This window comes from Abramis brama, assembly GCF_963993115.1.
Source record: "Abramis brama genome assembly, chromosome: 3".
Classification (NCBI taxonomy): domain Eukaryota; kingdom Metazoa; phylum Chordata; class Actinopteri; order Cypriniformes; family Leuciscidae; genus Abramis; species Abramis brama.
The window spans coordinates 18,364,759-18,380,033 of NC_139965.1; the positions used below are offsets into that span (position 1 = coordinate 18,364,759).

General features: G+C 35.7%; 2 protein-coding genes across 2 annotated transcripts; one reads left to right on the forward strand and one right to left on the reverse strand.

Annotated features, from left to right (window-relative positions):
- Positions 1 to 429: 429 nt before the first annotated feature.
- On the forward strand, positions 430 to 7,505 carry LOC311078789 (uncharacterized protein). Its single transcript, XM_084107790.1, has 6 exons — positions 430 to 498; positions 1,444 to 1,505; positions 3,126 to 3,491; positions 5,276 to 5,395; positions 5,551 to 5,641; positions 6,717 to 7,505. The coding sequence occupies exons 2-6, from the start codon at positions 1,463 to 1,465 to the stop codon at positions 7,093 to 7,095; spliced, it is 999 nt and encodes a 332-aa protein (XP_083963916.1). The 5' UTR covers positions 430 to 498; positions 1,444 to 1,462; the 3' UTR covers positions 7,096 to 7,505.
- Positions 7,272 to 14,601, reverse strand: rasl12 (RAS-like, family 12). The gene is made up of 6 exons (XM_084107791.1): positions 14,258 to 14,601; positions 14,034 to 14,146; positions 13,552 to 13,608; positions 12,168 to 12,241; positions 11,798 to 11,988; positions 7,272 to 8,251 (listed from the first exon to the last, which is right to left on the reverse strand). The coding sequence occupies exons 2-6, from the start codon at positions 14,143 to 14,145 to the stop codon at positions 7,918 to 7,920; spliced, it is 768 nt and encodes a 255-aa protein (XP_083963917.1). The 5' UTR covers position 14,146; positions 14,258 to 14,601; the 3' UTR covers positions 7,272 to 7,917.
- Between the last annotated feature and the right edge of the window lie 674 nt (positions 14,602 to 15,275).

A 15,275-nucleotide genomic window follows, 5' to 3' on the forward strand; every position in this document is an offset into this window, starting at 1 on the left:
TTCTGCTGTACTAACATGGCAAGGCTGGAGCAAGGCTATACAAACACTGAGAGAGAAAAAACCCTGGTACAGAAATGCAACCAATCATAAACAGTGTCTAGAATGACTTTTGTTAATTCATTTATTGCATCTCAAGATAGCCTAGTTCTAATACTGTATTTCCTGCCTACATAAACATGTCCTATTTCAGCCCAAGATTTTTACAAAATAAACGATAAACTAAATATACATAGGCCTACACTCAATAACTTCAGCTTCACCTAATTATGTAAATAATATTTGCTGCTAACTAACTCCCAAATCATCATCATCTGAAACTTTCACCTCTGAGTTCATAAAATAAATCTAACTGCTCTATAAAATGGAGAGGAATTACATGAGTGTATCTCCTCCCATTTGAACTTTGGAAACTCTCTGCCGTAGTAAAGCGTTCCCAAGATGTGCATAATCATTCTTTCTGTTCTGTCCCACGTCTGCCTCTGGAGCTGCGCACTTCAGGTGAGTTCAATTTATACATGTCCCCATTAATAAGCATAGTTCATACAGAAGCTCTGTGATCTAAGTGAGCCATTGGGTTATTCATGTCTTGATGAAATTGCTGATGAGAATCACTATTGTAATGCATCTCAACATTTTTGTTACAATAATGCTTACAGTAGCGAGACCCTTTTTTATTGCATTTTTTTCCTATATCATAACAGTAAACATCTTAAATTAGTTATAATTCAAAAGCATTCACGCTCAACATTCATTCATAAATGAGGCACTGAACCTTTTAGCAGGCTCAATTTTTATGATATAAACTTCAAATTTAGAACACAACTTGGTTAGACATATAGCTTTGGTTGTCTCAATTTTAGAGTCCAAATTATTTTGTAAAATATACATTTTGCATAAAATAAAATAAAAAATCATTTAGTACAGTTGCTTTACAGAAAACGTTTTTACACTTGATCTATGCTCAAAAAGGGGGTTACAGTTAATAGGTAATATAATATTGTACATATTTAACATTATGACTTGTAATTGATTTTCTGTAAACAAATGCATAAAACTACAAAGTATAAGGACCAAAAAAAATTCAAAGTATAAGGACCAAAAAAAATTATAAAAAAACAAAATCTATCTTGATTAAGGTGGTAAAACAAAACTAGCTGGAATGAAAATATGATTTAAGGAATTTACAGTAATAAATAAAAGAATAAACTGCGGAAAGGAAATATTTCAACATTGAGGTGTGGTTCGACATCTGTTTTTTGTCAAGGCATGATATCTCATTCTCTCATTAGGAAAGTTTAAAATATTGCACAAAGGCATCTTTCAGATATTGTGTGTGTATGTGTGGGGAGGAATTCTCACGAAACTTGATATGTTGTTTTTGAATATGTTTGGAAGTATTAACACATGTCCTGGACCTCTGCATTGTGTTTTGTGTTTAAGCAGACTCAGTATTACAGAGGCGATGCTGCTGTTGCTGTGGATAGCGTTATTTCTCACATGGCCTGGTATAGCACACTCTTAACCTCAGAAAATATTCTGAATCTTACAAATCCTGTCAGAAATATGTCCAGGGCCGTGTCTCCCAAAAGCATTAGAAGCCTGATCGTAGAGACTTGGTGACAATATTTCAATGATCTACAGGCTTACAACACTTCTGAGAAATGCAGTCCACTCTAATATATATATATATACATACATATATATATATATATATATATATATAGTTGTATCTGATTAGTTAATGCACTATGAACTTACATGAACATTAACTTTTTTTATTAACTAACATTAACAAAGGTAAAAATACTTGTGTTAGCCACAAGTATAATACTTTATGTTAGCCAATGCATTTAACTAAAGTTAACAAATGAGCAGGGCCGTGGCGAGGCCAGAAATCTCTGAGTGGACCTTGGTGAAATAGGCTGGACCTCTAATTTTTGTGTACACACACACACACACACACACACACACACACACACACACACACACACACACACACACACACACACACACACACACACACACACTCACTCACTCACTCACTCACTCACTCAGTTATTTACACACTCTCTCACTCACTATCTCACTCATTCACTCACACACACTCTCTCACTCACTCACTCAGTCAGTCACTCACACACACTCACTCACTCACTCAGTCACTCACACACTCACTCTCACATACACTCTCTCTCTCTCACTCACTCAGTCACTCACTCACTCTCACATACACTCTCTCTCTCTCTCTCTCTCACTCACTCACTCACTCACTCACTCACTCACTCACTCTCACATACACTCTCTCTCACTCACTCACTCACTCACTCACTCACTCACTCACTCACTCACTCACTCTCACATACACTCTCTCTCTCTCTCTCTCACTCACTCACTCACTCACTCACTCACTCACTCACTCACTCACTCACTCACTCACTCACTCACACATTTTATCAGGGCCATAGTTGTCTGGGACAAAAACAATGGGAGATTTAGCTTTTAAATGAAAAAAAAAATACTGTTGGAATATTTAACTGGTAATACTTAATTATAATTAGACATATTGATGAATTAAATAGCTACAAAACAGACCCGAAATGCCATATGGTACTCGAATCATTGAATATGTTCATTCACTAGGATGAATCAGACTTTCCAAAGCTACATGTGTGAGAGAGAGGACCGTTTAAGGCGAATCGATTCAATAGAATAAATCAGATTTGCCAGCGCTATATACGCTAGTTTACCTCTGCTTGCTCGACAGTATACAAATATGACATTAAAAACAGAGGTCGCTGCGCTTTCCAACTAATCGTTTGAAAAAGTTGGACAGCAGAGCTCCTCTCAAAGCTACTTATATAAGTGCAATAGCCCTTAAAATAGGCTTCATTTACTTGATGCAAAATATTATTTTAATATTGGGGTGAAATGTGACCTTGACTGATTTTTGAGAGATTCAGGGTGAACTACAGACCATATGATATCACAAAAATACAGTAATATATTATTGGTTCAATTATATCATGTGCGAGACAAAATCCCCATTCATTCTCATTTTCCAGATATAAAAGTATGATTTGTATGATTTAATCATAATGTCTCACAGATATAATCTTTTTTTCAAGGCACATTCAGCTTCACGATCCACAACATTAAGGAAGACCTGTGTCTGGAGGACTCAGCTGAAGGAGGAGTTGAGTTAAAGACATGCAGTCTGGACTCAGTCCTGCAGCAGTGGATGTGGAGCGATCACGGGTTCCTAATAAACACAGGCACCCTGAGGTGTCTCTCTTCCATCCATAGCGACCCAGTCCAGACCATCAGCTGTGATTCTGGTCAACATATCAAATGGCAGTGCAAAGCTCAACAGCTCATCAGCCTGAAAAATGCCCTGGCGTTGAGCTCAGAGAGAGGAAACCTCAAACTGAACAGGGGTGAACACCACATCTGGAAATCTCTGGATGCGGCTGATATCTGCCAGAACAAACTGAGTGAGTAGAAGCCGAAAAAACATCTGAATTATTTGATTCTTTGTCTGAATTATGTGTCTACATTGTCACGTTCATTTTATCCGGGTTGACAGACATACACTCCCAAATCTGCATTTATTTAATCAAAAATATGAATGTAATATATTAAGAATTTGTTAATTTTTCAGCATCATTACTGCAGTCTTCAGTGTCACATGATGCTTCAGAAATCATTCTAATATGCCGATTTGCTGCTTAAAAAACATTTCTGATTATTATCAATGTTGAAAACCTCTGTGCTGCTAAATATTTCAAACCATTATATTTTTTCATTATTTGATGAATAGAAAGTTCAAAGGAACAGCATTTATTTAGTATATATTTTGTATAATAGTATAGTATTAGTATAGTATTTAGTATAATATTTTGTAATATTATAATTGTCTTTACTGTCACTTTTGATTAATGTATCACTGATCAATATATATATATATGAAGAGTTCAGATGCAAAAGCCTCTAAGTGCCATCTGAAATTTTCTTCTAGAATGATAATTTTTATAAAGCTTGTGTATTTAAGTTAAGTAATTTCACTTAAATGACAATTAATAGGTAATTTGCATTGCCATTTAAGTGAAATTACTGAACTTAAATATACGAGCTTGATAAAAATGAACATTCTAGAAGAAAATTTCAGATGGCACTTAGAGGCTTTTGCATCTGAACTCTTCATATATATATATATATATATATATATATTATATATATATATATATATATATATATATATATATATATATATATTATTGTATTATTAAATATATATAATTTCAGTATTAAACAGATGAAACAAAAAAAAGAGCCTTTAGGCAGCAAACACTTAATATGAGTTTGGTTCATGCAGGGATAAAAAAGTAGCCCATGTATAAAATGAAATACTCTGCTGTATCTTTAATGATGTGGGCCTAATTTTCTGCCAGAGGTCTTGGACATCTTGTTCAGATACATGGCATCATGGATTCCATCAAATACCAACAGATAAAAAATCTAAACCTGACGGCCTCTGCTAGAAATCTTATAACGGGCCATGTTTGGATCTTCCAACAGGACAGTGATCCAAAAACAAACATCAAAATAAAAACAAAAATGGGTCACTGAGCACAAAACCAAGCATCTGCAATGGCCATCCCAGTCCCTGAACCCTATAGAAAATGAACTGAAGAGAAGAAGCGCCAGCATGAACTTGTGAATCTGAAGGATCTGGAGAGATTCTGTATGGAGGAATGGTCTCTGATCTCTTATCAGTTATTCTCCAAACTCATCAGGCATTATAGGAGAAGACTCAGCGCTGTTCTCTTGGTAAAAGGAGGTTGCAAAAAGTATTGAATAAAAGGGTGCAATTAATTGTGGCCAACATGTATTGGAGAAAAACATTTATTTCATAATGTGATTTTCCTCATATTTTCAATTATTTTACTTCAATGAAAGGTTCGATTTTTGCATTTTTTTTTAATCAATATCAAAAGGATAAACAATGCAGATTTATTTTTTACAGCCATCTTTGATCATATTTACCAAGGGGGCAAATAATTCTGACCAGCACTGTATTTATTTATTGCATAAGTAATGTGAATTATAGAGGGAATGTGCTTGACAATAATGTCACAATTTCTGGCTTCACAATCACAAGAGTGTAAAGCGATTTCTGCCACATTTTAGAATATGAAAAGAAACTCCACTGACCTTCCTCGCTCCGACTCTTTATGGTCTCATGCTATATAAATCTCATCTTCACTCCTTCTCACAGGATCCAGAAGAGACAGTGATTCAGAGGACGACGGGTTTGACTTTGCCGAAGAGCCGCCTGCACAGGGAATGACAGAGGCACAGATGAAGTTTTTACAGTGGTATTACCGCACAGAGGACCGTGAGTGTGCCAAGCTTGCACTTAAAGTCTTTCTAGTTTCTCACTTTTACAGAATTGAATTTCCCCATCCATGAAATGGCTTAAGTGCACACTTGGATGTGGCTGTATCACAGTAATACTCACAGACTGTCCAATGCCCTTTTCTTGTTTTACAGCAACATCATGGAAGTTTGGCATGCTGGCATTTGCTTTTCTGGGTCTTCTGATTGGTGCTATGCTGTTGGTCATGGGCATGATGGCTAATAGGTTAGTACAAACTAGCATTATGACCACAGGTAACAAACAGCAGTTTTATAGTAACCCAATTATGGTTACTATAAATGCACATTATTTGAACACGGGACGTCTTCAGAATATATATGTATATATGTGTGTGTGTGTGTGTGTGTATATATTATGGGAGGGCCAAACAGGATATAATTAAATGTAAATGTAAATCTGAATAAATAGATACAAATGTGAATATAGTTATAAGCCTGAATATAGTTACAAATCTGAATATATAAATAATACATTTGTATATAGTTATAAGTCTGAATATATATATATTCATATATATATAGTTATCTCTGAATATATATATATATAGTTATAACTATATAATCGGATTTACTTTTATATATTCAGAGTTATAACTATATATTCAGGATTTAAAAATATATATTCAGAGTTATAACTATGTATTCAGATTTACATTTATATATTCAGAGTTATAACTATATATTTAGAGTTATAACTATATAATCGGATTTACATTTATTTATTCAGAGTTATAACTATATATTTAGAATTTATAAATATATATTTAGTTATAACTATGTATTCAGATTTACATATAAATTCAGAGTTATAACTATATATTCAGAATTTATAAATATATATTCAGAGTTATACCTATATATATATTCAGATTTACATTTAAATACTCAGTTATAAGTAAATATTCAGGCTTTACATTTATATATTCAGATTTGTGACTATATATTCGTATTTACATGTACAGTATATATTCAGATTTGTAACTATATATTCACATTTACATTTATATATTCAGATTTATAACTATATATTCAGATTTACATTTATATATTCAGGCTTATAACTATATATTCAGATTTGTATCTATATATTCAGATTTACATATAATTATTTCCTGTTCAGCCCCCCATAATATATGTATGCATGTATGTATATGTGTGTGTGTGTATATATATATATATACATATATTACATACATATATATATGTATATATATATATATATATACACAGTAGATATATATATGGAATATTCTTCCATAACTTCCATGTCTCCCATACAGGAACAGGAAGCAAATAGCCAAGTACAAAGCAGCCACAAAAGTCACAGAGTTGAACCCTGAAATGGAGGGGTTGCAGGTCATCATCACTGATAAGGTTACACAGGTCAAAGAGGAGAACAGCCTTTCCATCTCATCTGAACACATCACAACACACAACAGCCACAGAGATTGGGAAGAGCCTTCAACCAACAGCAAAGCCTCAGAGGAAATGAAGCCTGGAGAAATTGTGGTGACCTGGAAGGACGGAAACGTGTCTACTTTGTATCCTGAACCGGTATCGGAGGGGGAAGGTGAACAGGACGTCCACAACACAGATGAGGAGACTCTGTCCCAAAACTCCCCCCAAGTGCTAACTTCATCTGAGGCTATTGCGTTTTAATATAGTCCTATGTTTGCATATTACTCATGGTTTCCCTAGTCCAAAATATATGCTTATAACCTTGGGTCAAACAATCAGTGTCAATATATTCACACATATATTCAGTTTTATAGTGTATATTTCAAAAGGCAAGTTGTACTATTTGTTATAACAAAATTAATGGAAAAAAAAATGTTTGTGTGTGTGAAAATGCATCAGAATTGGTCATGAGCTGAAACTTGAAAATTACTGATTTTTTTTTTCAAACCATAATATTGTACCTTACAAACTTATATTATATGAATTAAATCAAATATTTAATCTGTATATTTTCTTTGCAGCCCAAACAAAGCATAGTAAGTTATTCGCTTCGATCTCACTTGGTGAGATGCAACATAATAAACTTGGTAATTATACCATGTTTAATCACATATATGTTTAATCAATATGACATTTTTTTTTTACAGTTTAACACAAACAAACACAAATAAATGTGTTTATTTCCTGAAACTTTCTTTGGAATTCTGTGGATAATTAGGTTTTATGTTCTGCTGTGTAAAAAAAAAAAAAAAAGTCCTCATGAATCCTTGGAAATTAAAGTGGAAATGGTTTTTATCACAATAAAATACAAGTATAATAGTGGTGCAAAAAACAAAACTAAATTATAACAGTAACATCAGAAGTGCTAACAAAGACATTAATTGGAGCTCTGATAGACTATATTTAATACATTGTCCATTCTCATACAGTTACTGCATTCTCAAGTAGGCCTATGTGAGAGACGTTGTTCTCCTTCAGTATCAGAAGAGATCCTCTCCTGTATCAGAAGAGGGCAGCATCACATCAGAAGATCTTAAAGCCCTTGAGCAGTGTAAGCGTGGGGGCTCTGCGTTTGCTTTGAGCTCTGGAGGACTTCACCGTAACAAGCTTTGCGGTGGCTGGCGTGGGCAGCTCTTTATAGCAGGCGGTGAGGGGAGGAGCAGAGGACAGGCTGATCGCGGACTTGTCCTCGCTGATGAAGAGCGGACGGATACTCCTATCTGTCTCTCGCCTCACTTCCCGAACGACTTCGTGAAAGATGTGCTGAACGGAAAGGAAGTCCAAGCAGGCGGAAACTTCAAAGAACCGGCAGCCGAACCGCGAGGCCAGGGCTGCGCCGTCTGCCTTGCTCACCTGTCTGAGAAAGAGAGAGAGAGAGAGAGAGAGAGATATTATTGCACAAATGTTTTAACTCTTAAATGCATGCATTATGAAAGCATTTGATTGACTTTTCTTACGTAAAATGGACCTCTTACTAAAAATCAAAAATAAATTCTTAATTATAATATATATAGGATCCTTTTCATGAATCCTGATGTGTAACAATGAAAATAAATGTATTAAAAATGTATTAAATTATTGGAAATAATAATTAGTGTAGTTAAATGAGTCAATAAAATAGGCTAATAATATAATAAATACATGTAAAAGAAGAATGCAAATAAATTTATAAGACATTTTTTATTTAAATAACAGATGAATTAAATAGATTTTTTTTATTTACACAACTACCATTCAAAAGTTTAGATTTTTTTATAGAAATAAATACAGTATATTTAGCAACGACGCATTAAATTGATGAAAATCGACACTTAAGACATAACGTTACAAAAGATTTCCATTTCAAATAAATGCTGTTGTTTTAAACTTTCTATTCATCAAAGGATCCTAAAAAAATGATCAGTTTCCACAAAAATATCTAGCAGCACGACTGTTTTCAACATTGATAATAATACTAAGAAATGTTTCTTGAGCAGCAAATCAGCATATTAGAATGATTTCTGAAGGATAATGTGACACTGCTTTGCATCACAGGAATAAAGATCTAAAATCTAAATAAAAAGTGCTTATGATAACTGCACCCTAAGATAAAATTGTGCAATAAAGGGTTAAGGAAAGTCTCTATGGTAATAGGAATGGCACAGCAGAAAAAAACTGGGGATGAGCAGTTAAACATTTATTTAAAGCACGGCTGGCAAAGCACACATAAATCTGTAGTTACATAAATAGATAGAATTGATTGAGTCCAGCTGTTATTTGGTCATTTTATGCACTGTGTTTGCATAATGAAAGGAAAATAAAAAGGCAATAAATGGTCATTTCCTGGACCAATCAAATCCTTACTTAAACATTTTAGGATCGTGAAAGATTGAAATCTAAATAACTTGCGGTAGTACAGGGCATAATTGCTGTAATATAGCTAGTCACAGGTCATATGTTCTTCCAGTTAAACTAACAAAAGGACATTCATACAAATATGTAAATGCACTATTTTACTATGTTTGGTTACTGTTTTGACTAACACCCACTCCGACTAACTGAGATTTGGCTGAGATTTGGCTGTTTAAGATTTGTGCTTAAAGGGGTCAGTTGACATTTTGAACTTTCAATAGTGTGTAATGTTGCTGTTTGAGCATGAAAAAGGTCTGCAAAGTTACAAACACAAAGTCACTCAAAAGTCAGTTATTCTCTATATCAGTGTCACTGTTTCTGAACTCCCTGAAATGCCTCAAGTCTTGAGTTTTCTTCCAGAATGTACACGTCAAAACATTCCTCGTTTACATAATTCCCGCCCAAGACACACGCAAAAAAGAGGCAGAGGCCTGGCTGAGTTGCATTAGTGGTGTGTTGAAAATCGCAGGTATGGTAAGAGACATTTCCGAAACATGTTCAAAGCGGTTGACCAATCACTCACAACATACTGCTCCAGCCGACCAATCAGAGCACAATGCGCTTTTCAAAAGAAGGGACTTCATATAGACAGTGACAGGAACTAACAGGGGGTAACCGAAAGACTGGGAAGAGAGGTGCTGAAACGATGTAAAATATGTGAAAATAATGTGTTTTTTGAAAAAGTAGACCCCAAAATAAAATAAAGAAAAAGTGCACAATAGGTCCCCTATAAGACAAACCATTGTGGCTGCGTCTGAAATCACCCCCTATCAGAGCCGGACAGTAACGGAGTAGGCTACATTTACTTGAGTACAGTACTTAAGTACAATTTTGAGGGATCTGTACTTTACTCAAGTATCATTTTTGGGGAGTACTCATGACTTTACTCAAGTACATTTGAGAGGCAAATATTGTACTCTTTACTCCGCTACATTTCTATCCATAACCGTGAGTACCCATTACTTCTTCAAAAAAAAAAATTAAAAAAGGAAAAAAGAAAAATCTCGGAAACCCTCAATTTGTTGTTTCCCTCTCAAACGTGATTGGATTGTGCAGGCGCCACTGATTGGGACAGCCTGTCAGCAATCACCTTCAGCTTTCCGCCAAAGTCAACTCCATGGTCAGATTTAGATAAGAGACGAACCCATGGACGAAACAATGGATGAAGACGCAGCAGGTCCATCCCGGGAATGTGCCAACCTGTGGCCCCACCTCGCCAGACTATTTCAATTTTCTGAACAAGTTAATGATAGTTTTCGCTTCAAGTGTTTGCTGTGTTTACCAATGTAAGCACTGTGGCAGTAGTAATGCAATATTTAGAAAATGTACTCTTGTACTCTTGATACTCAAGTACTTTTAAAAACAAGTACTTCAGTACTTTTACTTAAGTAGACATCTGACTGTAGTACTTTTACTTGTACTTGAGTAAAATTTAGCAAGGGGTATCTGTACTTTTACTCAAGTAATGAAGCTGTATACTCTGTCCGCCTCTGCCCCCTATACCCTTAAATAGGGCACTATTTGAGGGGACAGCCATTTGTAGTGGTGTCCGAAACCATTGTCAATATTATCAAGGGCACTCATTCAATTCCATAATGCACCGCAATAACGAGTGTACAACTGATTTACAACCAACGGCTAGAGAATACCCATAATGCACTGTGAGGGTTGAGCAGAATGATTTCCCGCGTCTCGCCAGAAGATGGCGCCACAGTTGAATCATCCATCCATCCATTTTCCAAACAGCTGGTCCAATGTGGGTACAGCGTAATGTCATACAGGTATAAATTCCTTTTTAATTGGTTATTAAATTGTTTAATTAAGGTAGCTTGTTTCTAGCCTGGATCCCAGCCGAACTTAGCCCCGCCCACAACATTTGAGGTCGGGAAGTTCGGTCTGGACTTGATCCGTTGTGGAGCAACTATGCTCGAACCAGAGCTGTTTGGACCAATCAAATTGGCTTTATACGATGATGGACAGATGATCAACAGTAACGTCACCAAAGAGCGCTTGGGTTGAATTCGTTAACAACAAAGATGGCTGTTAAAGAGGAACGGAGAACCGCCATCAACGAACCGTTGAGAAGTCGCTCAACATACATCACTTACTCCGTTGCTCTGATTGGTTGTAGGTCTATCCAATTGAGTGCAGAGGCATTTTCTTTCCTGGTTCGGTTGAAACACGCCCCATAATCACATTAACAGCCCAATGGAGCAGTATCAGACTCACATTCTGACTAGAATCTGAGTATGACGACGTCAGGCTAGCTTGTTTCCATAACAGAGTTTAAGATAAATCTTTTCATTACTACTGGAGCTGCCAGTTTGCTAAGTTTTAAATGATTATTAAACAGCAAGCACAAACTATGCAAAAGCGGCAGCCCTTCTGGCGCACTCAGTGTCAGAATTCACTCACTCGTCGACTATATTAGTGGAGTAATAGGGAATAGTGATTGAGGGTATATGAGGGTACGAGTTTGAAAAAGATCTAACAGGAAGGATGTTTAATTCACCTGTATCTCTCCATGTCCACTTTGTTGCCTAGAAGAACGACAGGAGTGTCTGGCTGCAGGCCTTTTGAGTAAAGGGTCACAGTCTCTATGTACTGTTGGCAGGCCTGAAAGCTATTCCGGTTGTCAATGCTGTAGACAATGATGAAGGCATTGGCCCAGCTTAAATAGCGCTCACAGTTGACTGGTCCATCCTGATTTAAATAAAGACAGATTTGTTCGCATACTGTAAAGTTGCCAAGGTTATACAACAAACTTCCATTACATGAAAGTAAAACACCAAGCATTATGAGGAGATCAGTCTGATGCAAATATCAGGTGGCAATCTATATAAAGCAGAATATTCTCAAAAGAGACAAATGGACATCATTACCTGATCAGCCGTGTCCATCACTTTGACTATAACCGGCTGCTGGTCCACAACTTCTTCAGAAGAGTAAGTATCTTCTGAAAATGTAATGTGTAAAAGAAGCTAATGTTTGTTTTTTTGAAAGAAACTAACCAAAAGAACTGGTATTCACTAAAACATTAAACATTTCACTCCAGCTCAAGTTACATGATAGTTGCATAATGTGTTTTGTCTTAAAGTTTCTCCAGATGAGGTCTTTTCATCCAGTTCTTCTCAAAATAAAACAGGACATTTCTCTTCCTGCCATCCATGTGCATTTTATAAATTTGATTATTTTATATAATGATTTCATGAAATAATTTAATTTGAACAAGATGTAAATGTGATAGAACAAATGACAAATTTGAAAAAAACTAAATGGTGTTGGAAAAAGACTTAAAGGGTTAGTTCTGTCAGTAATTACTCACCCTCATGTTGTTCCAACCCCGTAAGACTTTCGTTCATCTTCGGAACACAAATTAAGATATTTTTTATTAAATCTGAGAGCTGTCTCGATCCTTCATAGGCTGCTAGGTAATCGATATGCCATCCCAGAAAAGTTAGTAAAGACATGGTTAAAATAGTCCAAGTGACTACAATGGCTCAACCTTAGGTTTATCAAGCGACGAGAATACTTTTTGTGCCCAAAAAAACCCCAAAATAACGACTTTATTCAACTATTCATTTTCTTCTGTGAGGGCCTGTGAGTGAGTTCATGTACAGCGCATCACTTCTGGGTTGTACGTCAGAACGTAGGCTCACTATTGGCTCAGATTTCATAAAAAATATCTTAATTTGTGTTCCGAAGATGAACGAAAGTCTTACGGGGTTGGAACAACATGAGGGTGAGTAATTACTGACAGAATTTTCATTTTTTGGTGAACTAACCCTTTAAGACAAATTCTTAAAGTGGTTTGGCAAAGCCTGCAGGTCTTAAAATGTTGAATGCTAAAACCTGTCATTATAGTAACATTAAAGCTGTCAGTATAAGCCTCAACTTTTCATCTTCTTCCAAGAAAAAAAAAAATGAAAATGAGAATGAAGGACTTTTATGTCTCTAAGTAAAACCCTTTTAAGTTTTAAAGTCATCCATCTGGGTTCCTATTGGTTATATATATATTAAACTAAAGTTAGCATTAATGCTTCAGTAAGGTAAATTATCTGTTTGATTGATAAATCACTTTCAAATGTGTTGTGACCAGGGCTAGAACCACTATAGACGTAGAGAGGTACACATCCCCTCCAGATGTTCAATCACTCATTATTGTACTCAGTATTTTCTAATTTGACCGATTCTTAAACTTTTACCTTCGATCCCCTCAATATTTGGTTACATCCTTGGTGACAACAGTAAAGCTGGGAAACTCACCAAGGTTTGGGTCATATTCACTGATGAAGCGCTTTGTGAGGAATTTCACAGTAAGTGCTGCGGGGGGACAGACAAACTTCCTGTAAGTCTAAGTTCAGAAATATTTTCAATTACATAACAGAGCATCCCAGCATGACGATGGGAAAGTTCTGCTGTTTTAGTTGTCGTCTTAAAACTAAATCTCTATATGTTATCCAGGCAAACATATACTTTTTTAAAACATTCATTTATAAAATAAATCAGATCAGTCATTTCAATTACACTCAGATATGAAAATATATATGGGGAAATACAAATTAAAAACGATTTACAGTGCAATCAAGGCACATCAGTATAAGTCTTCCCTAAAAATCAAAGACACCTTGATTTTGCGAACAAATCTACCAGGAACAAAGTGCAATGACAATTTCAGTGTGCATTAACTAGTGTTTGTGATTATGAACATGACGAAGATATTCCCCTGCAATGTATGTTAATCATACCTGACTTTCCAGATCCCATAGCTCCTAAAATCACTATGTTACACTCCGAGGGCTCATGCTCAGGAACTGTGACAATGTTGCACGTTCTTGCTTTCCCAAACATCAGAGACATCCTGAAGAAGTGATAAGACAGAAGAATGAACACATGAAGAAGAAGATCCGAATCACGCAGTCCATATTAGACACACAGTATACATGTGCTTTGATCTTCTGAGAGTTCATACCTGGATGATGCTGACGTCTGATTTCTCACCAGAGCTCTCTGCAAAACAGCTGGCTCGCCTTATACTTCAGTATACACGACATTTCTACAAACACGCAAAAAAACATTTGTCCGAGATTGGTAGCGTATTTTCTTATTTTCTCTGTGCTTTGGAAGTCTCTTGCAGTCGAAGAGGATGTTGCGAGAGGGGAATGAACAGTGAAGTAAATAATGCTGGAATATTTTGGTTCGGTGGGCTGGAGCACATGACGGAATGAATCTATCCAGTGAATCCGCCTCCCATGAACATAAAAATAATCTTCAAAGCTCATACTGTAGGCTACAGCAATTGTAAAATTCGCGTTTGATAAATTAGTTTCCCTCCCTTTAACAGTGTGCGCTTTAGGGGAGAGGCGGGACAGTTGAAACACTTTTCAGATAAATGTCGTTTTCTAAGATTAGGTTACAGATAGATTTTTTATTTTTTTGTGATTAACAACTCACATATGTGTTCTCTTAGTATCATGTGTTATTCGGTACAAATATAGAATGATTTAAGGAAAATATGACTTTGAACGGGAGTTGTGCTTTGTTTCAATCGTCCCGCCTGTGCGGGACGGTTGAAACACAGGGGTGGGACGGATGAAACATAACAGTTTAAATGGCAACTATTCATCTAATGCTTATTTTTGTGAACAACACCTGACAAGTAACTTATGTACATATTGTTACAAACATATTTTGTAATTTATTTTCATTTAAAGGTTCATATTAACCATTTTGTTCTGTCGCCCAATAAACAATAGGCGATAAGCCTATGCGCATTTTGTAATCTTTCTAACAGGCTATTTTGACGAAGACAGACAAATCAGTTTACAATTAATTTTCTTACATTTCTTCCTTGAGTCATATTGAGTGTTTGCTAGTTGAATAGCCTGTTATTATGAAGAAAACGAGGTCAACCAGAAGACGATAAATTAAATTTATTGAATATTGAAGATTGGACAATCGATGATTATTACAGAGATAGCATGTGTTGC

Bases quoted from the DNA above. Each gene is read 5' to 3' on its own strand.
- rasl12 (XM_084107791.1), bottom strand. From the start codon at position 14,145: ATGTCTCTGATGTTTGGGAAAGCAAGAACGTGCAACATTGTCACAGTT. The intron at 12,242-13,551 runs GTGAGTTTCCCA...TTACATTTTCAG, and splicing joins TGAATATGACCCAAACCTTG to AAGATACTTACTCTTCTGAA. The intron at 11,989-12,167 runs GTAATGATGTCC...TATTTAAATCAG, and splicing joins TGATGGACACGGCTGATCAG to GATGGACCAGTCAACTGTGA.
- LOC311078789 (XM_084107790.1), top strand. From the start codon at position 1,463: ATGCTGCTGTTGCTGTGGATAGCGTTATTTCTCACATGGCCTG. The intron at 1,506-3,125 runs GTATAGCACACT...CTTTTTTTCAAG, and splicing joins GTTATTTCTCACATGGCCTG to GCACATTCAGCTTCACGATC. The intron at 3,492-5,275 runs GTGAGTAGAAGC...TCCTTCTCACAG, and splicing joins TATCTGCCAGAACAAACTGA to GATCCAGAAGAGACAGTGAT.